The 27,425-nt window shown below is 37.3% G+C and overlaps 1 protein-coding gene across 2 annotated transcripts in view; it reads right to left on the minus strand.

Moving 5' to 3' along the window:
* Window positions 1-27,425, minus strand: part of PPP2R3A (protein phosphatase 2 regulatory subunit B''alpha) — a 163,097-nt gene that overhangs the window by 62,509 nt on the left and 73,163 nt on the right. For both annotated transcript variants that reach the window (XM_037143845.2, XM_037143846.2), the window contains 4 exons: window positions 22,580-22,682; window positions 11,811-11,885; window positions 3,771-3,857; window positions 224-380 (listed from right to left, as the gene is read on the minus strand). In XM_037143845.2, the coding sequence (XP_036999740.2) occupies window positions 224-380; window positions 3,771-3,857; window positions 11,811-11,885; window positions 22,580-22,682 (422 nt within the window). The remainder of the gene's footprint in view (window positions 1-223; window positions 381-3,770; window positions 3,858-11,810; window positions 11,886-22,579; window positions 22,683-27,425) is intronic.

The raw sequence follows: 27,425 nt of genomic DNA on the forward strand, positions 1-27,425 counted from the left end.
AAAACTAAGACTCTAACTGCTTACTTACCTCCAATAAGCCCTGTCTCCTACACCTGGCTTCTAAGAAAAAAATAGCATTTTTACTCATTTCCACTTAAAAAGTCTTGGCCCTTTAAAGAGTGCAGAATTTAAGAAATAGGAATTCCCCATAATGAGCAGGGATACTTTATTTAACTATTGCCTTCTTCAAAACAGTTAAGTCTAAACATCTATAGAAACTCACCCTGGTCATTGTATCTCGATAGATCAGCTTGGCTGATGTAGAGGTCATGATCACTATCTAGTTCCCAGAATTTACAATAAATAACATAAAAATGTTCATAGGAAAAGTAGTCTGTGATTTGGTTTATATCTTCCTCTTCTTCCAAAAGGGCTAGAGTCTGAAATGGTATGAATAAAGAAAACTTATTTTAAAACTATGGTAATCCAGGTTTGGTCATTATACAGAATCTAGTAAATTTTTATATTAAATTGAATTAAAAGCTTTGGTTTTGGTATCAAATCAGGAACTTTAATAGATAACCTCATCCTCCCTTTAATCACCTGATCAATCTATAAGTACTTATGAGCTCTGTAATATACATAGCAAATGGTTAGATGCTGTGGAGGATTTAATAGCAGGAAAAGGAAAGGACCATCACCAAGGGGGCTGCAGCTCATCGGAGGTCACCAGACTAGCAAGCACCAAACAACTAGACAACAGGCTTAGTTACACGGCCATATACTGACATCGCTTTTAACTTCAAAGTGATGTTAAGTGATTAATATCATTTAACAAAGTGATTAGGCAGTGACCATCTATTCTATTATGAAGAGTTGGGCATCCGCAGATAGGGCTTGGTTTTGTAATGAAATGAAGTTTACCATAAAGGTGACTTATGTATACCATTGTGGTGATGTGTGGTGGCCGGGCACAGAAGCCTGGTGGGGTGGGGGGCAAAGCCTCAGAGCCCTGAGCTGGAAGTAGATCTGGGTCTCCCCTGACTCACTGTGCAGCCTTAGGGAAAACAACAGAAATAATGACTTTGAAACCAGAATTCTTAAAGTTAATCAAATTATCATAAGTGGGCAGATGAAGACATTTTCAGAAAAGAATGATTCAGAAAGATGAAACCAAAGGAAATTTAGGAAATAGAAAAAATAAAGTAAAATGACAAATAACATTTGATATATCAATAACAACAATAAAGACAATGAATTAAATCTCCCTACTAAAAGATCTTCTGATTGAGTATAAAAAACAAACACCCAAAACAAATCTAGATATAAGCTGTCCAGAGGAGAGAAATCTAAAAATAAAAGTTAAAAGGTTTAAAAAAATGGTGTTAAAAATATACATACTATCTATCTAAACCTTAATAGAAAGAAATGTTAACATTATGGGAATACAAAATGAAATTCAAGGTAAAAAACATTAAGGCACAAAGGTGACTATTGCATGGTGCAAATATATTACTCTGATGAAAAATATCTTTTAAATGTTAATGCTGGAAAAAGAAAATGCATTGTCAAATTGAAAACAACATAAAGTATTAAATTATGGGAATTCTACTCAGTGGGAGATTATGTGTCCAGTAAAAATTATAAAGTCTACATGGAAATAAAGGAAAACTATGATGTGGTCACAATACACAATTGTACACACTAAGAGCTATGGAAAATCCTAAACTCCAAATATGCATATGAATGTGACTAGAAGAACACATACAAAAATGGTATTAGTTGTATTATGGTCATAGAACGTGATTTTTCTTGTTTTCCAAATTTGCTGTAATGTTTTATTTTATAAAATGCTCTTTAATGTATAAAAAGCAGAATATGTACAATAAAACAAATCTTGAGAAGCAAGGAAATCTCATTTCTATAAAATGAAAAAGATGAACAACTTTTGCTATTGGTGAGTATGTAAATGTAAGTATGAATGAGTACATGGTTTTAGAAATGAAAATTGGCAGGATCTATCAAATTGGAAATGCTCATACCATTCGATCCAGCATTCCACACCCCCCCTCTGGTAATCTATTCTAGAGAAATTCTTACTCATATACACATGAGAGGAAAGTACAGCGATGTTCACTACATTACTGTACAGGGAAAATATGGAAATGACTTGAATATCATCAATAGAAGAATTTGTAATTAATTGTAAATAGTATAGGCATGCCATAGATTATACAGTAGTTAAAAGAATGATACAGATTTATTTGAATGGGAATTAAGGGAATGTTAAGTCATATTGTTAACTAAAAAAAAAACCCAAACAAAACAACCCCCCCAAGTTAACAGAATAGTATGATCATATATATTTTAAAAAACTCAAAAAAGCAGCCATACAAAATAAAACTAAATACTCCATGTGTACACACACACACACACACACACACACACAACTACAGGGAGTGAAATGGCAGGGTGAAGAAATAAACAGTGACTTCAGATTATTATTTAACATATGTTCATGTTACTAGAATGTTTTATGAGCATATAGTCATATAAGAGGAAGGCTAAAGAGATGGGTAAGGGAGAACATAGAGGGGAAAATACGTCATGCTCTTGGAAGAACAACACTTGAGTTCTCTTTCCATTTCAGCCACTTACTTGCTGTTTGATCTTGTCTAAGTCATTCAACCATATTGGGCCTCAAATTTTATAATCGAAAAAAAATTACGGACTATAATAATGATCCAGAAACTACAAACTCTAATGTGCTGCAGGAATATGAGGTGTAAGGCCTTTTCTATGGAATTATTGTCATTTCAACACACTCCATGTTACGTACTGGGAATCTAGGCATGCACTAAACATTCAATAAATGTTAACAGTAAGTGTGATGATTACTGTTCATTTTAGAATACAAGAAGTTTGTATAGCTATGATGGGCTGCTAATTTTGCCAAGTCTTTATTACTTTGTCCCAGATAAAGATAGGGGAAAAAAAGAGTAAATAAGATTGTCTACTGTATTAGCCTAAACTTCATTTAATATAACTAATATAAAATATATTTCATGTATTTTCAAGGGTGAACAATTCTACCGTTTTTAGGTTAATAGAAGCTTGAACAATCAGCCATGAAGATTACCTCGGTAAAAGGCTCCCACTAGTGGTCAATACTTTCTCATAAAATAAACAAAATAATTAAAGAAAATGTATTCTTTCTTAAAAGGAATTTTTAGTACTTTTTCCCAGCAGGACCTGGATAAAGAATTGTTGCTGAAAGGATCAACTCGAAATTTTTCTACTTCTTTCGTAAGGCCCTTCCCAACCCAGCCTCATCTCATCCCTCAGGCCTCATTACTGGTCACTGTTTCTGTGGAGCCTTTGCCACTTAAGACTTCCTGCAGTTCCTGAGCATGATATTGTACTGTCATGCTTCTGGGCCTTTGCTTATGCTGCCTCCTTTATCTGGAATCCTCTTTTCTTCTAATATTTTTTATCTTGGTAAACTCCTGATATCTCCAAGGTCAAGATCCCATATGAGTCCTTCTATGAAGTCTTCTTTGCATGTTAATTATACACTTCTGTGATCTTTTGCAAGTCAGGTATGGCTGTGCACTTTCCCTTTTGCTCTGCAGTGTGTGCACTGATGTAAAAATCCCTCGTTACTCATCATTGTTCCCCCCAGCACAACCCAAGTATCTGGTAAATGCTCAATGTCTGAAGGTGTACAATAAGCTCTGTGTACAATAAGCACTCAAATATTATATTTGTTACATAAAATAAGAATAGTATTTAAATTGCTCCTGATAAGTGAATTCCGATAAGAGGCATACTTGCAAAAAGTTGCTTTTTCTTATCTCTGCTGAAGTAATTTTTCCACTCCAAGATCTGTTCACTGTGTAGAATATTCTCTGAATAACCTGGTTCAAAGGAAAACAAAATGAAATAAAACCATTAAAGATATCAATTACTTTACCAATGATCATCATGTGTTATGAATATACGTTGAACCAGGTAAGTTTTGACTTTTTTATTATGTCAAGTATCATTTCTAGTAAAATTAACACTTTAATTTTTTTAATACTTTTGATTTTTATTGTTGTTCAAGTACATTTTTCTGCCCCCCCCCTCCCCACCACCCCAGGCATCCCCACCTCCCTCCCCTGTTTCCACCCTCCCTTGTTATTGTTCATGTGTCCTTTACAGTTGTTCCTGTAAACCCTTCACCCTTTTCCCTCATAACCCCCTCCTCTCTCCCTTCTGGTTACTGTCAGTTTGTTCGCAATTTCAATGTGTCTGGTTATATTTTGCTTGCTTATTTGTTTTGTTGATTAGGTTCCAGTTAAAGGTGAGATCATGTGGTATTTGTCTTTCACTGCCTGGCTTATTTCATTTAGCATAATGCTCTCTGGTTTCATCCATGGTGTCATAAAGGGTAGTTCTTTCTTTCTGCTGCATAGTACTGCATTGTGTAAACATACCATAGTTTTTCGATCCATTCATTTACTGATTGACACTTATGGTGCTTCCAGCACTTGGCTATTGAAAATTGTGCTGTGATGAACATTGGGGTGCATAGGTTCTTTTGGATCGGTGTCTCAGGGTTCTTAGGATATAATCCCAGCAGTGGAATTTCTGGGTCAAAAGGCAGTTCCGTTTTTAGTTTTCTGAGGAAATTCCATACTGTTCTCCATAGTGGTTGCACCAGTCTGCAATCCCACCAACAGTGCACTAGGGTTCCCTTTTCTCCACAACCTTTCCAACATTTGTTTGATTTGTTTATGATGTCCATTCTGACTGGTGTGATGTGGTATCTCATTGTGTTTTTTTAATTTGCATCTCTCTGATGGCTAGTGATACTGAGCATCTTTTCATATGTCTCTGGTCGCTCTGTATGTCCTTGAAGAAGTGTCTGTTCAAGTCCTTTGCCCATTTTTAAATTGGGTTGCTTGTCTTCTTAGAGTAGAATCGTGTGAATCCTCTATATATTTTGGAGATCAAACCCTTGTCTGAGGTACCATTGGCAAATATGTTTTCCATGGGAAAACACAGTTGGTTCTCTTTTCATTTTAACTTTGTTTTCTTTAGCCGTGTAGAAGCTTTTAATTTTGATCAGATCCCATTTGTTTATTCTTTCCTTTATGTTCCTCGCTCTAGGGACAAATCAGTGAAAATATTGCTGTGTGGAATATCTGAGATTTTCCTGCCTATGTTCTCCTGTAGGACTTTTATGGTGTCATGACTTATAGTTAAGTCTTTTATCCACCTTTGTGTATATGGTGTAAGTTGGTGATCAAGTTTCATTTTTTTTGTATGTAGCTGTCCAGCTCTCCCAACACCATTTGTTGAACAGGCTATTTTTGCTCCATTTTATGCTGCTGCGCACCCTCTCCTTTGTTAAATATTAATTGACCATAGAGACTTGGGTTTATTTCTGGGCTCTCTATTCTGTCCCATTGGTCCATATGTCTGTTCTTATGTCAGTACCAGGCTCTTTTGATTACAGTGGCCTTGTAATAAAGGTATTGTGATCAGGTATCAGGTATTGTGATCTCTCCTACTTTGCTCTTCTTTCTCAAAATTATAGCAGCTATTTGGAGTCGTTTATGGTTCCATATAAATTTTTGAAGTGTTTGTTCTATATCTATGAAATATGCCATTGGTACTTTAATAGGTATTGCGTTGAACCTATCCAAATAACTTTGGATAGTATGGACATTTTGATGATGTTAATTCTTCCAATCCATAAACATGGTATATGTTTCCATTTGTTTGTGTCTTCCTTGATTTCTTTCTTCTGTGTTGTGTAGTTTTCTGAGTACAGTTCTTTTACCTCCTTGGTTAGGTAATTCCTTGGTTATTCCAAGGTATTTTATTTTTCTTGTTGTTATATCAAAGTCTTGTTGCTATATATAAATCTTGTTGGGATTTTTTCCCCTGATTTCTGTTTCTGATATTTCATTGTTGCTTTCTGATTTCTGAAAAATGCCTTTGATTTCTAAATATTGACTTTGTATCCCACTGTTTTTCCAAATTCATTTATTAGGTCAAGCAGTTTTTTGGTGGAGTCTACAGGATTTTCTATGTATACTATCATGTCATCTACAAACAATGACAGTTTTGTTTCCTCTTTTCCAATTTGGATGCCTTTTATTTCCTTTTCTTGTCTGATTGCTGTGGCTAGGACTTTCAATACTATGTTGAATAGAAGTGGTAAAAGTAGACAACCTTGTCTTGTTCCTGATCTTAGTGGGAAACTTTTTACTTTTTGCTCATTGAGTATGATGTTGGCTGTAGGTCTCTTATATATGGCCTTTATTAGGTTGAGGAATACTCCCTCTATTCCCACTTTGCTGAGTGTTCTTATCATAAATGGGTGTTGCACCTTATCAAATGCTTTTTTCACGTCTATTGATATGATCATGTGATTTTTGTATTTCCTTTTGTTTATGTGGTGTATTATGTTTATTGATTTGCAAATACTATACCATCCTTGCATCTCTAGGATGAATCCCATTCAGTCAAGGTGTACATTATTAGACTCTTGTGCTTAGTTCCTGATTTGAATATAAATTTATCTTAAAGACTAAGTTTCCCATCTCTACAAATTTTATATTTATATACTCCTAAAATACTTTATATTACTAATGGAAGTACTGTATTACACTTAAAACCATAAACCTTTTATCTGCATTTTTCTTATTTTATTCTTGTTCAATTTTTTGTTAACAAAATTTTTAAGATTTGCAAATGTTTAAAATGTTAAGCATTTTCTGTTTTAGCCTCTTCTAACCTACTTATCTAATACTATACAAAAATCTACCTGTAATCCATTTTCCATTGCCTAAATTTTATTTCGTGGACCCATTCTCTCAGCACATTGGTTTCCAAGTTACTGATTCAGCATTTTAGTTTACTGAGGTAGGGGCACCATCTAGTGGTGAGAGCATGTAGCTCCTGGTTCTACATTACATTTTTCCCTTTAACTCTGGTCTACCACTTTCAGGAAAATGAAAAAGAAATTATTTACATTAAAAAAAATGGAACGAAATTTTAAAATTAATAACAATACTTATTTATGGCCAGTGAAAGGAATGATACTTTACAATTTTCCAGTAAGAGATCTCCAGTCAACTTGATAGATAATTTGAATTTTAAGTCAGTTTCTTTTTTTTTCTTTACTCTATACAATTGGAAATCTCTAATTCACAATTACAGGTCACCAGAAATGGAAGTAAGTGTTTGGTGAATCTGTCAGATAGTTTTTGAGGAGTGGATCCAATGCAGGCACAAAGTACAGAAAGATTGTTCACTGTAGGTGACTTGAAAGCAGATCAACATACTTAAATGCTTGAAGTCTGGCTCTTCTACTTGATGGGAAGTGGTGAATGGATTCCTGATTCACTCTGGTTAAAAATATTTCTGCATGGTCTCCTGCTGAATTTGGACTTAAAAAAATCTATCTAATAAAAATCAGCTCCTTCTCTGATAAGAGGAAAAATTCTCAAGGGGAAAGAGGTCAGCTGTTGGTGATGAGCAGTCTCCACCACAGTTTAGTCATCTCAGGAAATATCACTACCTTGTCCTCCACAATTAAAATCCTGGCATTTCATCCAGAAGTGATGGATTCAGGTCAATCAAGACACTGAATACATCATTAAGACACCATCTGGGCAAGCCACAGAAATATCTTTTTATTGCCAGCACCAATGTCATAGAGAAGGATTTTCAATCTCATCACTTATTTTAAAAACTCCTGTGAGCACCTCTTTCCTCAAAAGTCAGCATATGCCAGTTAGGATAAGCAGTCTTTTATTCACAGGCAATTTCTTTGCACAGCATGCAAAACTGCAAACTCAAGGGCTACAATTTGCCAGTATTTCCAATTTTCACCTTCATTCAATATCAAATGGTTTATTTCTCCACTGCCAACTCTTCTCTGGAAATAAAGAAGAATATGAAGTGACATTAGGTGCAATCTCTTATTCGGGTAGTAATACCCTCATTTGCTGTGCACATGGTTGGTGCTCTGTCTTTTTAGTCTAAAAACAGTCATAAAATGGTTAAACAAACACAAATTCTTTTTGTCTGTATCATAGTTTTTCAGTGATAAATAGAAAATAAAAGTTGCCCAACTTTTCTTCATCATATATGTGCCACATATAAGCTAATACATAAGCTAATATTTCAATGATACTCTTGTACACAGTTTCTTCCAACCATAAAGTAAAATGGCTGAATGACTCTAGCATGCAAAGAAAATATACAGGATGTGGCAAAGGTGGGTTTACAGTTGTGAGTACATGAAACAGTTTATTCTTGTACTATTTATTAATTATTGTATTATTTTCCATATGAACAACTATGAACCTACTTTAAAAAAATAATGATTTTATTGTTGTTCAATTGCAGTTGTTTCTGTTCCCCCAACCATCCCCCCCACTCGCAAACCCACCTCCCTCCCTTGCTTCCATCCTCCCCCCCTTGGTTTTATCCATGGGCTCTTTATAGTAAGTAGTTCCTGAAAACCCTGCTCCCATTATCCCTTCTGGTTACTGTCAAATTGTTCTTAATTTCTATGTCTCTGTATTTTTTTCTTCTGTTGATTAGGTTCCATTTAAAGGTGAGATCATACGGTATTTGTCCCTTACCTCCTGGCTTATTTCACTTAGCATAATGTTCTCCAGTTCCATCCATGCTGTAGCAAAGGGTAGGAGCTCTTTCTTTCTCTCTGCTGCGTAGTATTCCATTGTGTAAATGTACCATAGTTTTTTGATCCGCTCATTTACTGTAAATTGTGCCTCTATGAACAGTAGGGTGCATAGGTTCTTTTGGATTGGTGTTTCAGGGTTCTTGGGATATAATCCCAGCAGCGGAAATGCCAGGTCAAAAGGCAGTTTCATTTTCAGTTTTCTGAGGAAATTCCATACTGTTTTCCACAGTGGCTGCACCAGTTTGCATTCCCACCAACAGTGCACTAGGGTTCCCTTTTCTCCACAACCTCACCAACACCTGTTTGTTGATTTGTTTATGATGGTCATTCTGACCGGTGTGAAGTGGTATCTCACTGTGGTGTAAACCTGCTTTTGCCTCATCCTGTATTAACTGTTCTACACTGTGTATCACTGAGATTATATATTATTCAAAAGGGTCACATGACAAGTTAATTTGGCTTTCTGAGATATTTGCCATTAATTTTGAGGCTGATCTTTATAAATACATGGGAAGTAGTGTGATCTCATCAGTCTTTGTCATGAGCAGGGTAGAGAGTTACACTTTTCTAATTTAATGACAAAATTACTTAATTTCATACTAAAAAGCTTAATTTGTATTTGTTCTAGAAAAACTCACCGTACTCTGAAATAATGTAAAAGTTTCAATGACTTCATGCCACTTTTTGACCAACTTTCATAATAGAAAAGGCGCTGGAGAGAAAAGATAACCAGTCCAATAAAATTTATTTCCAGATATTCCCTGGGATACCTTTTCTTTGCACCTTTCTTTTGTGATGGGAGCAGGAGATTACCACAACAGCAGAGACACTCATCTCAGTACATGCAGATTCACATTTTATATTCTCGGCTGGATCTGGTTTACTCTGTATGTTGTGATGCTGTTTTGAGTTGCTCCATTGTCATTATTTCATCATAAGACTTTACACTGTAATTACTATCTCTGAATAAATAAAATTAATTTTTGTGAACTGGGCTATAGCAGCATAATAATACTAGCAATAAAGCATAAAAATTTTAAATGTAAATAATAATATGCAAATGCCATAAAAATATCCGGCAGAGATAATTAATTGTATCCTGTTAAACTGACCAATGTAGTTCTTTTTGTTCAATAATTAACACAACAGAATTTCTCAGAAAATGAGACTTATATGTGAACAAAAGTGTTTCATGGCTTTTCAATCTGAAATCATAAAACTTCCTTGGGACTACTTGCTAGATGACTACAGACCATCATATTTAAATACCGTACTAGAAAGTGTAGACAAAATTTATCTCTGTTTTACAGTTCTGTTCTTTAACATCTTTTCTAAGACTAAATTGTAATAAAAGGTCCTCTGTTAAGAGCATTTTCTGAACTGGTAGAAGTTTGGATTAAATTATTTTACAGATCTTTTCTAGCCTATATTATTAATATATCCCGAGTTTATAGAACTGTCAACAATTAATTAGAACCCAATAATTGCCTTTGAGACTGGAGACAGAGTTAATGTGTAAAATCCTTAAGCATGAATAATTTCACTTATTCACTTAATAAATATTTACTGTTCATCTGTTATGTGCCAGGCACTATTCTACATATTGGAGATATAGCAGTGAAAATATAAAGAAGTCCCAGATGGACAATAAGCAAATGAAACTTTAAATATCAGATGATATAGAACTAAGATGAAAAATAAAACAAAAGAAAGGAATAGAGAATGTAGGGAAAGGGGGCAGACGGACAGGAAGAATGAAGAAGGCAGAGGGTGATCAGGGAATGCCACACTAATGAAGAAGTATCTGGGTACACATTTGGATGAAGTGAGGGAGTGACTCGTGGAAATCTATAGGATGAGCATTAGAGGTAGAGGAAAGAATAAGGACAAAGCATGTGAGGCAGAAGTCGTGTTTGGTTATGTTCCAGAAACAGTGAGGAGGCCATGGTGGCTGAAGCAGAGTGAGCAAGCAGTGGGGTGGCAGGAGATAAGCTTGGAGGGCAGGGGATGTGAGGGTGCATAGGGATGAATTACAGAGAGTCTTGGCAGAGTGTGGCTTTTATTCTCAGGGAGATGGGAAACCACTGGCGGGTTTGAGCAGAGTGACATGATCTTATATTTTCAAAGGACAACTCTTGCTTTATGGAGACTAGGTTGTAGGGGAATAAAGGTGTAAGAAGGGAGAACAATTAGGAGTAATTCAAGTGAGAAAGCAGGGTGACTTGGCCTGGGTAATTGGAGTGGAGGTAATTTAACATAGTGTTGTGGTTAAGAGGCAAAAGTAACTTCCGAGAAGGTCTAGGACAAGAGTGACACCTTCTGGCTTAAAGTCTCAAAGGTTTATGAGATGAAAACCAACAAAAAAACAACGAATGAAGTTTCTGTAGGAGGGGGGAAAAAGCAGTTTCCTTTAACTCAACAGAACTCAACAAATTCATAGCCAACAAAATGTACCCCAAGAATGAGAAGCTCTTCCTCAGAAAAGACTGCCTAACTTAATGGGAGATCTAAGCCAGAGCAAGGGCCATCTCACTGGAGTGTGGCCATGAATGTGAGGTGTGCGTGGGGCTCATCTTTGAATTCCTCCAAAAACCATCTGGGAGCCAGGGCAGAGAATGCCTGACATCCCTGCTGTGTGCACGGCTGACATTGGTGCTCTCACTCGTAATTCATACGCTGCCTGTGACTGATGAAATGAGGCCATGCATGAGAAATGGGATGAGAGACCACCTTACAAAAAAGGAGACTGTTATTATGTTATTTTAATTCTTACATGATTGTTTTCTGATTATACACAAGCTATTTCTTAATGCCAAGTCCACTTCTAACTTTAAGGTATTACATACCCATCTTTTTCTGGGAAAGACTTGAAAATTCTTTCCAGTATTAAATGCCAAAGATCAACTGGGCACCAATATTTATGACATAGCAAAAGGTATACTTTATAAGAGCAGACAGAATAAATACATTAAGTTTATATACAAGAGACCTCTTAAGCACTGGGAACATACAAGAAGGGAAACAGATACAAATAATTAATTCAACTTTACTGTACCTTCCTTCCACTTAAAAGAATCGTTATAGCCCATATTACCTTTTGCATAAAAATCTGAAAGGCTGGTTATTAAGTTATATTAAGACAAAAGAGGATTCTGCTTACCGTGGTGATGTAGCGGGAGTGGAATTCTGGAGCATCTTTCAGGAACGTGAGGCCAGGGTGCGTATCCACCACATCCTGAAAAAGAACAAAACCAAAACTAAATTAGGCATACAAAAAAAATCCCACTAATAATGCCTACAGACTTTCTTCTTCTTGTAGAATACCCTGCCAATTGAGCAAACTTGCTATTTTAGAATATTGCACAATGCACTTAAAATGTAATTAATAACATTTTAATGTAAAGTAAGTGTAAAATGTACATTTACTTTATTAAATGTAAATTTCATCACAAGCATACTTATGTGTGCTTTCAATATGCATATACATTGCAATAAAAAGTTAGAAACTTAATTTAGCTGTATTTGGTGATTTGTGAAACAAATATTTTAGAGGTATGTACTATAATTCTAACATATCAAGAATGTCAGAGAAATGCATTCCAGATCTTGGTAGAGATTGCTAAATGAAATTTGTACAGAAAGGGTGAGAGACACAAGCCAACTGGAATTTTTTCGTAACCTAGAGACATAGAAATTTTGCAAAAAAAACCCCCCAAAACCCATGTAACCAAGTAATTTAAAATCTATGTTAGGTTGTGTGAGCCAAATGTCCATCAAAATAACCATGTGGAGAAATCTGTTTTCAATTTAAAATGCTATTTAATTTATTTTAAAATCCAATAATCTTGTTCTCATGGATGACTAAGAGAATATTAAAACGGTGAAATACTGTTTTTATTTTCTAATTAGATTTTTAAAGTATTTTGAATGAGTCTAGAGAACCTACTAGAGATAATTACTGTTAATTTAATAACTGAAGGTAACAGCAATGCCAATGTGGAAGTAATCTATTAATTGGTTAGTCATCAGCTGACAGACATCAGTTATGTCTTTTTCTTTGTTTCTTCAAACCCTTTAGCTATGCATACCTACCAACAGAGTCTAAAACCAATGGACTTTTACTATTTCTTTAACTTTTATTTGGAAATTATTTATTTATCATTTTAAAATATTTTATTTATTTTTAGAGAGAGGAGAAGAGAGGGAGAAAAACACCAGTGTGAGAGAGAAACACTGACTGGTCACCCCTGCACACATCTGATCAGAGACTGAACCTGAAACCCAGGCAGGGCACCTGGGTCCTTTGATCATTTGACCAAATGATCAAATGATCTCCATATCTATTACTCTGTTACTGTTTGCTTAGGTTTTTTTCCCCTAAGATTCAGTTGTTGATAGTTGTGAATTTGTTGCCTTTTTCATGTTCATATTTCTAACCTTCTTTTTCTTAAGTCCTTTTAACATTTCACATAATAGTGGCTTGGTGATGATGAATTCCTTTAGCTTTACCTTATTTGGGAAGCACATTATCTGCACTTCCATTCTAAAGGATAGCTTTGCTGGGTAGTGTAATCTCCCCTGTAGGTCCCTACTTTTCATGACTGAATACTTCTTGATAGTCCCTTCCTGCATACAAAGTTTCTTTTGAGAAATCAGCTGATGGTCTTATGGGAACTCCTTTGTAGATAACTGTTTTTCTCTTGCTGCTTATTAAGATTCTCTCTTTATCTTTTACCTTTGGCATTTTAATTATGATGTGTCTTGGTGTGGTCCTCTTTGGGTCCAACTTGTTTGGGACTCTGTGCTTCCTGGACTTGTATGTCTATTTCCTTCACCAAATTAGGGAAGTTTTCTTTCATTATGTTTTCAAATAAGTTTTCAATTTCTTGCTGTTCCTCTTCTCCTTCTGGCATCCCTATGATTTGGAGGTTGGCATGTTTGGTGATGTCCCAGTCTTCTTATATTATCCTCATTTTTTTGAATTCTTGTTTCTGCTTTCTGTTCTGGTTGAATGTTTATTTCTTCCTTATGTTCCAAATAGTTGCTCTGAATCCTGGTTTCCTTCACTTCACTGTTAGTTCCCTGTAGATTTTTCTTTAGTATAAAGAAACTTAGTATAACCTTCATTTCTTCCTTTATGTTGTTGCCATACTCAATGAGTTCTTTGAGCATCCTGATTACCAGTGTTTTGAACTCTACATCTGATAGACTGGCTATCTCTATTTTGTTTAGTTCTTTTCCTGGGGTTTTGTTCTGTTTCTTCATTTGTGCCATATTTCTTTGACTCCTCAATTTGGCAGCCTTGCTGTGTTTGTTTCTGTGTATTAGGCAGAGCTGCTTTGATTCTCTATAAAAAGCACCTGAAAATTGTGTGGGTTGGAGCTTTAGATAATTGCTAAGGTTGGGGAACTTGCTTCACTACTTCATGGCTCTGTGTGGGGGGAGGGAGGGTTTAGGAGAGGGGACAGTGATGTTACAGGCTTCTGGGGGGTTTGCCTGGCACTTACCCAATTTCCTGTAACTTCCCTCACTCTCCATATGTATGTAACTGGTGCCCTTCCAGCTCTTGCCCTGATATTGAATCCCAGAGTGGGTAGGTTTGTATGTTTTAAGACTGTTTGGCCCCTATAAGAGAACTGTTCTGAAAATCTGGCAGTTTCTTCCACCGCCCCAACCCTCACTGATTTTTACAGCCAGAATTTATAGGGATTTATCTTCATGGTGCTGGAACACTGGGCTGTGTGGTCTGGACTGGGGCTGGGATCGCTTGCTCCCAAGGTATCCCTCCCAACTTTTATCCACTACACATGAATGTGGGACTACCTGTGCCTGTTCCACTGCCGCTGCCTCTACATGCCAAAACATGTCTTCTTGCCTCTCCTCACTGTCTCCACATCTCTGCCCCTCCTACCCGTCTGGATGAATGTGGCTTCTTTAAACCCTTGGTTGTCAAACTTCCATACAGTTTGATTTTCTGGCAGTTCTGGGTGTTATTTTGAGATTTAGTTTTAATTCCTTTTTATGGTTGCATAAGGAGGTGAAACCTGTCTACCTATGCCTCCATCTTAAAGTCCTGTATTTAGTACTTGTGTCTCATTGATCTCTCCTAACCTGTGACAGTTCCTCAGCCTGTCCTTGTATTTCATGGTTTTGATACTTACAATGAGTCCTGGTCAGTTATTCTGCAGAAGTCTCTCTATGTGGTTTTGTCTGGTCTCTGGTGACTAAAGTGACACTTTCAGCAGGTATAGAACAGAAGTGGTGCTGTGTCCTTTTCAGTCATACAAGGAGTATGTAATGTTGATGTTTTGTATCTTGTGGTGTTAACTTTGAACACACTTGGTTGAAGTGATGTCTGGTGTTAACTTTGAACACACTTGGTTGAAGTGATATCTTCTGGGTTTGCCACCAAAAAGTTATTTTTCCCCCTTAATAATTGATAAATGCCATGAAGGAGATTCTTTGAGACGCCCAAATCCTGTTACTCTAAAATTCTACCCCCTGATTTCAGTAGCTATTGGTGGAATGTGACTGTGACATTTATATTTTGTTGTTTATCTAATAGTGATTATGTATTTCTATCATTCCTTCTACATTTATCAACTAGAATTCTTTTGTAAGGAAGAACTGTTCCTTCTAGCCTATGTACTGATTTGTTCAATTTGTATCAGTAAAGATTCATGGGTATTTATTGTATTTTATGGGTTATCCAATATTATTATTTATTTTTTTTGCTCAAATTGATAATAGTTTTGACCTTTGGGAACTCTATCAGTCTGTCCTCTTGATACGTCCCTTCCTTTTGTGAGTACTTCCATATTTTCTGATACAAGATGGTTCAGGGTCACCTTATATTTTCTTTGCTCTAGTCCTGGAATCTATCTTTCCTCCAAGCAGCCCTGGTTCTTTTTAATGTAAAATGGTATTTAGAAACCAAATATAGATGCAGGCGTGGTCATTACTACTAGGGTGTCATCACTCCTTGGCTTTCTAGGCAAGCAGAGCCAGGAATATATGTATGTATACAACTGAAGCATATACACATATTTATATTTTTCTATGTCTATCTGTATGCATTTTTATCTCTGTTACAACTATGTAATCATACAGATAACTGATTCCAATTCAATACCACAAGATTCATTCTAGCCTTCCCCCTTTCCTTTGTAACTTACAGAATTGCCAACCCATACTCCATTGAGAAACAAACTTAATAACTAGATTACAGTATTTACGGTATTTGTGTACAGTTCCTTTTGTCTTTAGTCTTATAGTATCCAGTTAAAGTACTGCTATCCAAAATTACTTAGGTTGGCTCTTTCCTCTTCTCCCTTTAACCTTTGTAATGTGGTTATGTTATTTATATGTAATACAGTTTGGTTCCTTTCTTACTGCTTATATTTTATTTGGGTTTGTTTTCCACAGGTGTTGGTTGATTTTAATTCCTTATTTATTTCTTGGAGGGAAAGTATACAAAACACAACTATGGCTCTGAGAATCAAAGCTAATGTAGAATTGACATCTTTACGACATCAAGTCTTCTTCCCACCCATAAAGAAGACATATCTCTTCATTTATATAAATTTTCTTAATTTCTTGCAGCAATGTTTTGCTATTTTCAGTGTACAGGTCATACACATCTTTTGTCAAATTCATCTCCAAGTATTTAATATTTTGGGGTAGTATTATAAATGGTATTTAAAAAATTTCAACTTCCAACTGTTTGTTGCTAGTATAGTTAGAAACCAATTTTTGTATGTTGATCACGTATCTATAACCTTGCTAAATTCACAAATACATCTTTAGCAAAATTTTGATATGCTGTTTTCATTTCAGTTCAAAATACTTCCTAATTTTCCTTTTGATTGCTCCTCTGACCCATAAGTTATTTAGAAGTATTATTTAGTTATCAAGTATTCGAGAATTTTTCACAGGTATGTTATTATTTCTAATTTAATTCCATTATGGTCAGAGAACATACTTATGAGCTGAATATTTAAAATGTATTGAGATTTGTTCTCTGGCCCAGAATATGGTCTATCTTGGTAAACATTCTGTGTACATGGTAAAAGAATATTTATTCTGCTGTTGTTGGGTAATATAAATGTCAATTGGGTCAGACTGGTTGATAGTACTGTTCAAGTTCTCTACATTCTTACTGATTTTCTTTCTATCTGTTTAATTAATTTTTGACAGCAGCCCATGGAAATCTACTTGCTTCCACATTTTCTGGTCTGTTATTGAATTAATAAACATTTAGAATTATTATAATCTCAATTGACCCTTTTATTACCTAGCAAAAATTTTTGCCCTAAACTCTATGTGATATTAATATAGCACTCAGCTTTCTTCATTCCTCCCTCCCTCTTTTCTTCCTCCCCTGCCTCCTTCACTTCTGCCCTCTCTCCTCTTTTTTTTTTTTTAAATTTTTAAAAGATTTTATTTATCTATCTTTAGAGGGGAAGGGAAGGAGAGAGGGAGAGAAATATCAATGCATGGTTGCCTCTCCTGCGTGCCCTGCTGGGAACTGGCCTGCCACCCAGGCATGTGCCCTGGCTGGGAATCGAACTGAGATCATTTAGTTCACAGGCCCACGCTCAATCCACTGAGCTACACCAGCCAGGGCTCCTCTTCCTTTCTTTACAGTATAGAGGTCTTTTATTTTTTTTACACTTACCATACCATGAATTCATAACGAATGGGTTCTAGCAGCTCAGGCTCCTACCCACTCATTCTCACAAATAGTGCTTCTCTGTGTGGAGCATGCTGGGACTTCAGTTGAATCCAGGTACCTTTCTTTGGCTTCCTTTTTTTTTAGTCATTTTCCAGCACATTTCAGGAAGCCATCCCAGCTCTTAGAGTATTTAATATGTTCAATATGTATGTTAATTCTCTTGGCACAAATCTTGCCCTCACCATGTTTGTTTACAACACTGCCCATTGTATATGCTGGGTAACATTGTAGACTCCTCCAGTTTTGCCATGGTAACATCTGTGGGGCATTCCTTTTTGAACAGTGTCTGCTTTCTTGATGTCTACACTATCACTTTTCTTGTAGATTCACATGTATGTGGCCAAAGGGACAACTCCATGTTTTCTAAAAGGCCTGGAGAACATATAGCTCTTTTCCTTTGTGTTAGTCATTTTAGCAAAATACTGAAAGAAGGTGGTTCCAACGGAAAGACCTAGCTCTTTTTCTTTCAGTGGCAAAGAAACACATAACACAAAATTTATCCTCCCAACAATTCCAAGTTTATAGTACAATACCATCAACAACTTGTGCACTGTTGTGCAACAGGTCTCCAGATACCCCCGGCCCCAGTCCTGTATGACTGAAACTCTACACCCACAAAACAACAACTCCCCACCTCACCCTCCCCATAGCTCTTGGCAAGCACAATTCTTCTTTTTTAAAAAAATATATTTTATTGTCTATGCTACTACAGTTGTCCCATTTTCCCTCCTTTGTTCCCCTCTATCCCCCACACCTGGTCTGACCCGCATTCCCCACCTTTAGTTCATGTCCATGGGTCATACATATAAGTTCTTTGGCTTCTACATTTCCCATACTATTCTTACCTTCCCCCTGTCTATTTTCTACTTACTATTTATGCTACTTATTCTCTGCACCTTTTCCCCTTCTCTACTCCTCCCACTCCCCTGCTGATAAGCCTCCATGTGATCTCCATTTCTGTGATTTTTGTTCCTGTTCTAGCTGTTTGCTTAGTGTGTGTGTGTGTGTGTGTGTGTGTGTGTGTGTGTGTGTTTTAGGTTTGGTCGATACTAGCTGTGAGTTGTCATTTTACTGTTCATGTTTTTGATCTTCTATTAGATAAGTCCCTTTAACATTTCATACAATAAGGGCTTGGTGATGATGAACTCCTTTAACTTGATCTTATCTGGAAAGCACTTTATCTGCCCTTCTATTATAAATGGGAGCTTTGCTTGATAGAGTAATCTTGGATGTAGGTCCTTGCTTTTCATCTCTTGGAATAGTTTTTGCCAATCTCTTCTAGCCTGCAAAGTTTCTTTTCATAAATGAGCTGATAGTCTAATGGGAACTCCTCTGTAGGTAACTTTCTCCTTTTCTCTTCCTACTTTTAAGATTCTCTCCTTATCTTTAATCTTGGCTAATGTAATTATGATATGCCTTGATGTGTTCCTCATTGGGTCCAACTTCTTTGGGACTCTCTGGGCTTCTTGGATTTCCTGGAAGTCTATTTCCTTGGCCAGACTGGGGAATTTCTCCTTCACTATTTGTTCAAATAAGTTTTCAATTTATTGCTCTTCCTCTTCTCCTTCTGGTACCCCTATAATTCAGATGTTGGAACATTTAAAGATGTCCTTTGAGGTTCCTAAGCCTCTCCTCATTTTTTTGAATTCTTGTTTCTTCATTCTGTTCTGGTTAGATGTTTATTTCTTCCTTCTGGTCCAAACCATTGATTTAAGTCCTGGTTTCCTTCCCTTCACTGTTGGTTCCCTGTAGATTCTTTTCTTGATTTCATATAATGCAACCTTCATTGCTGCCAGGGTCTTTTTTTATGCTGTTGAAGTACCCAGTGAGTTCCTGGAGCATGCTGATAACCAGTGTTTTGAACCGTGCATCTGATAGGTTGGCTATCTACTCGTCGCTTAATTGTATTTCTTCTGGAGCTTTGAACTGTTCTTTATTTGGGCCTTTTTTTTTTTTTTTTGGTCTCAGTGCACCTGTTACGTAGTAAGGGGTGGAGTCTTAGGTGGTCACCAGGGTGGAGCAACCACCTCACTGCCTTGCAATGCTGTATAAGGGGAAGGGGTCCAAGAGGGAAGAGTGCTGCTTGCTCCTCTCTTTGCTGGTTTTCAGTCACTTTCCCTGCTACCCACATCAAATTGGTCCTTTCTGGTGCTCATTCCTGGGTGGGTTGGCTTGTGTACATTCTAGGACCCTGTGGGTCTCTCCAGTGAACTTTCCTATGAGTTTGGGAGTTCCTCCTGCTGCCGCCTCAACCTCCAGAGGTGTTTTCAGCCAGAGGCTTTGAGGCTTTATTTCACTGCACTAAAACCCTGGGTTATGGGGTCTGTCTTGCTCCCCAGTTGTTCCTCCTCATTTATCTGCAGGTGAATGTGGGACTGCCCACTGTGCCAGCTGCCACCTTGTCTGGCCCAGTCCTCCAGCAGTGGCCTTGCTATGAGTCCTCTTTGTCCTGCTGCCTGTCTCTGCCCCTCCTATTGGTCTGGATGAATGTTTCTCCTTCAATTACTTGTTTGTCATACTTCTGTACAGTTTGACTTTCTGTCAGTTCTGGTTGTTTTTTGTTTTTAAATTGTCGTCCTTCTTTTGGTTGTGCAAGGCACAGTGTGTCTACCTACGCCTCCATCTTCGCCGGAAATTCCCAACCCCATTATCTCTTGAAATAATTTTTCTGTTCCCTTGTAATGCATTCCAGCACTCTACAGTTGTCATCCTGGGACTTCCCTTCACTGCTTCTCTGGAGTGAATCCATGTTTTCCTGGATCTCATGTATTCCTCTTTCCTGGTTTGCTTAATTTGTGCAGTATTCAAGTACAGTATTCTCCCTTTATCTGCAAGGGACATGTTCCAAGACTCCCCAGTGGATGCCTAAAACCATGGATAGTACCAAACCCTGTATTATATCATGTTTTTTCCTAACCATACATACCTATGATTAAGTTCAATTTATAAATTAGGCACAATAAGTGACTAACAAGAATAATTAGTAATAAAATAGAACAATTATAATAACATACTGTAATAAAAGTTTTGTTATGGAAATAAAAATTAGGTGAATAACTTGGGGAAATATTTAAATAAAATACAGGTTACATGAACATAAGTACTGAGATACCATGACAACTGACCTAGTAACTAAGACAGCTGCTAAGTGACTAATGGGGCAGGTAGCACACAGTGCAGAGACACTGAACGAAGGTGTGATTCATGTCCAGGCAGGATGGCAAGAGACTTCATCATGCTACTCAGAATGTCCTACAAATCAAAACTTATGAACTGTTTATTTCTGGAGTTTTCTGTTTAGTATTTTCAGATTGTGGTTGAACACATTTAACTGAAACTTTGAAAAGCAAAACTGCAAGTAAAGAGGAGGGACCACTATAAACCTGCAAGAAAATAGGAGATAAACTTTCTGAGTTTTTAAAAATCTTTATTCAAACTTCATATTCAATTGATAGGTTAGCAGGACACACAAATTTGAGTTCAAATCCATTTCCCCAGAATTGCTAATGAGAATCTAATACCACATTGTTTCTAGTTCCTATTAAGGTGATCTTTTTCTCTCTCTGGAAGCTTTCAGTATCTCCTCTTCATGAGCATTTTCCTAAAATGTCAAGAGGGCATGTTTATGTATGCCTTTTTTATTCACTGTGCTTGGCACTCAGTGGCTCTTTTCAAGCAAAAGACTTGGCTCTATGTTTGATTCTGTGGGCAGTGACTAGGGGAGCACGAGAGGCTGGGGTGGGAGGGTCATGTCCTGTTTTTGATCCCCCCAAGGAGGAAAACAAGAATCCCAGTGGGTACCTGCTCGGTGGACCAATCCTATCATTCCAATCTCTCCAATTCTCTCCATCCTGTATTGAGATTCTACATTTTTTTTTGATAAATTCCTTCTCTCCATTCCTACCCCCCTTCACAGACTCCTGTTAGTTACATGTTGAAATTCTTGAATTGGTCCCTCTATGTTTCTCTGTCTCTTTCTCTGTCTCTCTCCCTTGTGTGTGTGGTGCATGTACGCATGTGCACACTACAGATATCCTTAACTTTAGTTTCCAGGCCTTACATTGAAATTTTTAATTTTGGTACTTATGTTTTAAAATTTTAGTAGCTCTTTTGTTGTGGTAGCATTCTGTTTTCATAACATTCTATTCTTATTTTATATAATCTCTCTGAATATATTTTAAAAATACCTTTAATTTTTAGAACAGTTTTAGATTTACACAAAAATTGAGAACATAACAGAGTTCCTATACACTCTGCACCTAGTTTCCCCTATTAACATTTTACATTAGCAATAGTCATAATTAATAAACCAATATCAATATATCACTATTACTAATGTTAAAGGCCACTTTATTCACATTTCCTTAGTTTTTACCTACAGTCTTTTATTTGTGCCAGTATCCTATCCAGGATCCCTTATTACATTCAGTTGTCATGCATGCTTTCTTAGAATCCTTAGGGCTGTGATAGTTTCTCAGACTTTCCTTGTTTTGATGACCTTGAGTTTTTTAAGAAAACATTTATTTTTTAGAGAGAAGAGAAGGGAGGGAGAAAGAGGAGAGAAGCAACGATCAGTTGCTTCTTGCAAGCCCCAACCAAGGAACGGGCCCGCAACCCAGGCACATGCCCTGACTAGGAATCAAACTGGCAACTTCAGTTTGCAGAGTGATGCCCAACCCACTGACCCACACCAGCCAGGGCAACCTTGACAGTTTTGAGAAGTACCAGCCAGATAATATCTAGGATATCTCTCTACTATAATTTGTCTTAACATGCTGTATCATTTGTTTTGTCAGTTTTTTATGCTTGTGAGTCAATGCCAGGTTATATTTTATATCTAGGAACCACGTAAGGAGTCAGCTGGTCAACTGTTCTGTACGCCAACCTTCAGTGAATCCCCATGTCTAATGAGCTCAGGGTTAGCAGTGCTTATGGCTTCTCTGGGATCCTAATGAGCAGTGTAAAGCAGAGTAGCTCACTTTTCCACTGCAGCCCATACACAGTACCTCCCTCTGGGCTGTGGTTCCTTAACCAACTTTTGCTTTCTATCTTCAAGAAATACTGAAATCTCTTGTACATTGATTTTTTTTCTCCTCTGTTCTTCTGTACCATCCCATTCACTTTCATAGGTTTATTCCTTTTACGTTTCTATATTTTAAGAATAAAACCCATTTAAAAAAAGGAATGAAAATTACCTGAAGTAAGGGGACAAAATCCTCCTGTTCTAGATAGCTGCAGCTGGGCTTTGCAAGAAGATAGATAAACTTAGAGGCATCATCATGATGATTATTCAGCAACCTATAAAAGAAACAACTGCTTAGGAAGACTGGCTACAGTAAACAATAACTACAACATCAAGAGCTGGTAATTTCAGTCTGATCGGAAAGCCATTTAGATCAAGAATCAAGTGCTTTCCTTTCAATGATTAAAAATAGGGAATTTTTCCATGCTTCTGATTTTGTCAAAGGAACATCTAAATAAAAGCTCAAGAACAAGATGACATATTATTTTTTGTAGAATGCTTCTGGGGCTGAGACCACAGAGTCAAATGTATTAATGCAGATAATAATACACTTGCAGGAGAATGTCCATTCAGGTTTAGCTCAGAACACCCGGGACCAGAACTGCAGAGCTACCCACCAGTCAAGAGGGACCATTATGTTCCACAAGAGACACAAAATTCTGTTTGCCCAGACTGGCAGATATATTTAGGGCTAACCTCACAAGGGGCTTTTGAAATTAGACTTTGAAAGATCAGATTAAAAAAAAAGGAATGCTGTATTAAGGCTTCAAGCTCCAAGAATTCCTCACATCCAACTAATTGCTGGATAGTTCCATTTGTATTCTACACTCTGACGGCAAAGTCAAAAATATCAAAAACCGAATTTAAAACCTCCTCTCAAAGTGAGTTCTTCTCATGGATATCTATTTTTGTTAATGGTGGTGCCATCCTGAGTTATCTGGACTTAAAATTTTGAAGTCATTTTAGACTTACCCAGTTTCTCATCCTTATTCTTTACATCCAATTAGTTGCCAAATTTTATTGTTTTCCTTCCTTAATTATTTATTGAATGCTAATTGTAGGTCAGGTATTGTATCTCACCTGGAGGATACTTAGGATACAAAGAAAATAAGAAGCAGTTTTGTGCCTTGTGAGAAGCTTGCAGTCTAGGGAGAGCGACACCAGTAAGGTCATACTCCTCTGTGACAACCACAACAGAGGTAAGAAGTACAGTGAGTGTGCCATGGAAGGACACAGGCAGGCCAGTGCGGTTCCCTAAAGAAGGGGGAGTAGGAAAGAAGATTGTTGTGTGTCAAGAGGCTCACGGGTACAAATGCCTGGCATGACAGTGCATGCAGTATGTGGGCAACTACAAGTGCTGGGGTGGTAAGACACAGGGCCATGGGCACAGATCAGATCCTGGAGGCTCTCTTATGTTAGATCAAGATGCCTGGACTTTAGCCTACTCTACAGAAGAATTTTAACTTGGACAGTAACATGACCAGATGTGTTTTTCAGAAATACCAAGCAAAAATTCAACCAAAAGCCTGAGCATGGATACTGGCAGCGGAAGATGGAGGGAAGGGCCAACATGGGTGAAATGGAAGGATGTAACAGTTGACAGGCGTCTGTGTGGAGCGTGGGGGAAAGTCCATAACTCCCAGGTTCTAGCTTGGACCACTAAGTGCTTGGAATACAGGATGGGAATCCTGGAGACCTGAGGGATATTTCCTCTAATGTTTTAGGCAATCGTTCCTTCCTTTCTATTTCCACTGCACCACCAAGTCCAGGTTTTACTGCTTCATGTTGAGACTGCTAGAGGGGAAGGGGAATATAACAGGCTTCACTGTTTATCCCATCTTATACAATTCTTCATTCTAAAGCACCCTTTGATTATATAATTCCCGTTTTCAAAAATGTTCAGTAGCTCTCTACCACTGATATGAGTAACTTTAAATGCCTACATTGGAAATTTAAGGCCCTGTGTAATTAAGGTTGGAGCCTATCTACCTACCTATCTTACTACTTTGCTAAAGGAAACTTACTCTCTAGGCCGCCAGGCTGACCCTGAGTGTTTCCTGTGCATTCTTGTCTCTGTGCCATTTCTTATACTGTCCTACTCCCCTAGATTACCACCCTCCCAACTCTGCCGTCTGAATGCTGGCTGTTCTTTAAGGTCCAGCTTATAATCCATGTCTTCCAAAAAGCAGTCTCTGATAACTAACTTCATTAGTAGTGATCTTTGTACTATTTAATTTGTACATATTGTATGTACCACTGTACTGTTAGCTTTCTTTGCTCTCTCTGGCACCTAAAGAGCAGTCAAAGTTATAGCTCTTTTTTCCCTTAGCACCTAGCACAGTGACTTTCGTATAGAAGATGCGCAAAAAATGTTTATGATCTAACTGACAGATGTATGCTTAACTGACCTCGTTTTTTATTATTAAAGCTAACATGATATTTATATTTATCCTCTTCATCATTCTTCAACATGCTCGAGGCACCTAAAGTTAAATGTAGTTTCAGAAAAAGATTAGTGCAGTAGGTGCTGACAGGAACAACCTCTTAGGATTGGGAAATAGGTTGGCTGATCGCAACACAAAGACGGTGATGTCTTTGGAAAGGAGTACATACTTTATTTATTTATTTTTTTAAACATTTTATTTCTTTATCTTTAGAGGGGAAGGGAAGGAGAGAAATATCAATATATGGTTGCCTCTCATGAGTCCCCTGCGGGAACTGGCCTGCAGCCCAGGCATGTGCCCTGACTGGGAATCGAACCATGATCGTGTGGTTTGCAGGCCCATGCTCAGCACTCAATCCACTGAGCTACACCAGCCAGGGCTTGGAAAGGAGTACATACTTTAAAAAGAAAGGATAACTACTAAGTAAAACCCACACAGATATGACAGGTGAGAGGTAGTCTGTAAAGAAAAAGTCAAATCAGACATGGTCTTCTGCTACTAAAAATAGAGATAAAATATAAAGAAAAGGTGAATTGTAATTTTTCAGCCAATGTTAGTAGCTGGTAAACTCAATATTGTAGCAGAAAGGAGGTAAACATAGCTATTCTAAACTGGTATCTTCGAGAGCTCTTAGATAAAGCATTGTTTTGTTAATGAACAAATGACATGTTGACATAAAAAGGGAAGAGAGAGTAGGGCATACAAAAATTGGGAAACAGTATACTGACTACCTTTAAGAGGGCCTATGCCACAAAGCTGGTAAGTCTAGAAACTCAAATAAACAAACAAACAAACAAAAACCTGTGGAGCAATGTCTTTCCCCTAAAAATGTCCTCACTATAAGAAAAACACATCAGAGTGGAAATATGAAATGGGCAGGAGAGTAGGAAAACAAGGGAAGCACAGGAACAAGAGCCCATTAGGTGTTTATCCGCAAATCACTAGGAGGGGGCTAGGAAGCGTCCATCCCAGAAGCACTGAGACAGGAGGGAAATTATTTCCTGTTATGCTGTGACTTTTTTTGTATTTGACTTTCCCCCCAAATTACACAGAGCCTATTATTGCAAGTTAGCATACATACGTGTAAGTCAATATGCCTTAATTCTGTGTCATTATCTACCGGTTATTTTTTGTACTTGAAAGTTTAAAATTCTATAATTTGGTCCAAGTTCCTTTACAGAAAGGATATAATTTGTAAAAAGATTACAAAAACATACACATGTCTTTTTCCAGGTCAGTGTGGTAACTCAAACCATCACGCTTAGTCTCCCAAATCATTATGCTTAATATCCCAGAATAATCAGACTTTGGGTCTCCCTTAAATCATCCGGGTTTTAAAAGGTATTTTAAGAGCTCAGAGAGGAACTTCCACTAGAGGGCACTCCAACCATTTTATATCTGGCCAGAAGATAAAGCTTCAGTACAGATATTGCTCTTATCTATTCATAGAATTTTTTTAAGTGAAAAAAAAAAAAAAAAAAAAGGGACAGGTGCTCATGTAACTTCACAAGTACTTTCCTCCAGTTCCTAAAATGAAGACTTGTGCTTGTCTTTTTCCCTGTTTTGTCTTTTGCAGAAATCTTTTTTCCCTGAGATAAATTAAAATGACTCGTCAATAAAGACAGACAGTTGTGGCTGCCGCCGCCGCTCTATCCACTAACATAAATGTCCATCCTATCTTAGTGACACAGACTTAATACCCACCCCCCAAAAAGAAGAAAACAAAAACCAAAACTGCCTGTTACCTTCCTCAGTATTATGCAGTTAATTGCAGGTAAATCATAGTCAGCATCAGACTTACAGTTATAGGGTCCTAGAATATTCAAAATAACTTAGAATATAAGTAGTTACAGTTCTTCTCTATGGCTGTACTCGTTTACAGAATAGACTACTTCTTTTTTTTCAGTCTCCCAGCTTTCTCAAAGTTTTCTCTTCAACAATCATAATTCACTTATTGCTGCTTTCCCAGATTGTTACATGATTTTGCTAACAATGCTGAATTCAGTGGCTGAAGACACCTCTGATAAATCACCCCTATTTTTTCTACCCCTGATTATCACTCCAGCTGAAGTCTTTTCAGGACCTGAAAAAAGCTAGCTGAATGAAAGCAGGAAGATCTACACATTTCAAGTCCTTGAATTCTGCCACTGTTATATACTGATTTAAAATAACAATGAAAGTAATTAATAATAGACAATCAGACCACCCAGCTGAAGTTCTGGCTTTAATGGTGGGGCAAAGGGAGGGAATCCAAGCCAACCTCCCTACTGTTCAGGCGCTAGGCTCTTTTCCTCCCCCAGCTTCAGCCAGAAATACTCCAAAGGCAAATGCTAATTTCTTTACTGGTTTACTCCTGGTTAATTAGTGGGTTGTGGCCCCCCCCCCCATATCTAGCCTCCAGTTAGTTCTGCTTATCCACATATTTCTTAAATTTGTAGATTGTAGTCAGCAGTCTTCCACTTGTATAGCAAACGCGAAATGGTGATGATGGCACTGCCTTTGGAGTGTTACCCTGATGGTTTACAGGAATAAGAGATTCTCCTTGAGCTCTAAAGGACTAAAGTCCTTGGTAGT

This window comes from Artibeus jamaicensis, unplaced genomic scaffold (genome assembly GCF_021234435.1).
Source record: "Artibeus jamaicensis isolate MK-2021 breed Jamaican fruit bat unplaced genomic scaffold, CSHL_Jam_final contig_519, whole genome shotgun sequence".
Classification (NCBI taxonomy): domain Eukaryota; kingdom Metazoa; phylum Chordata; class Mammalia; order Chiroptera; family Phyllostomidae; genus Artibeus; species Artibeus jamaicensis.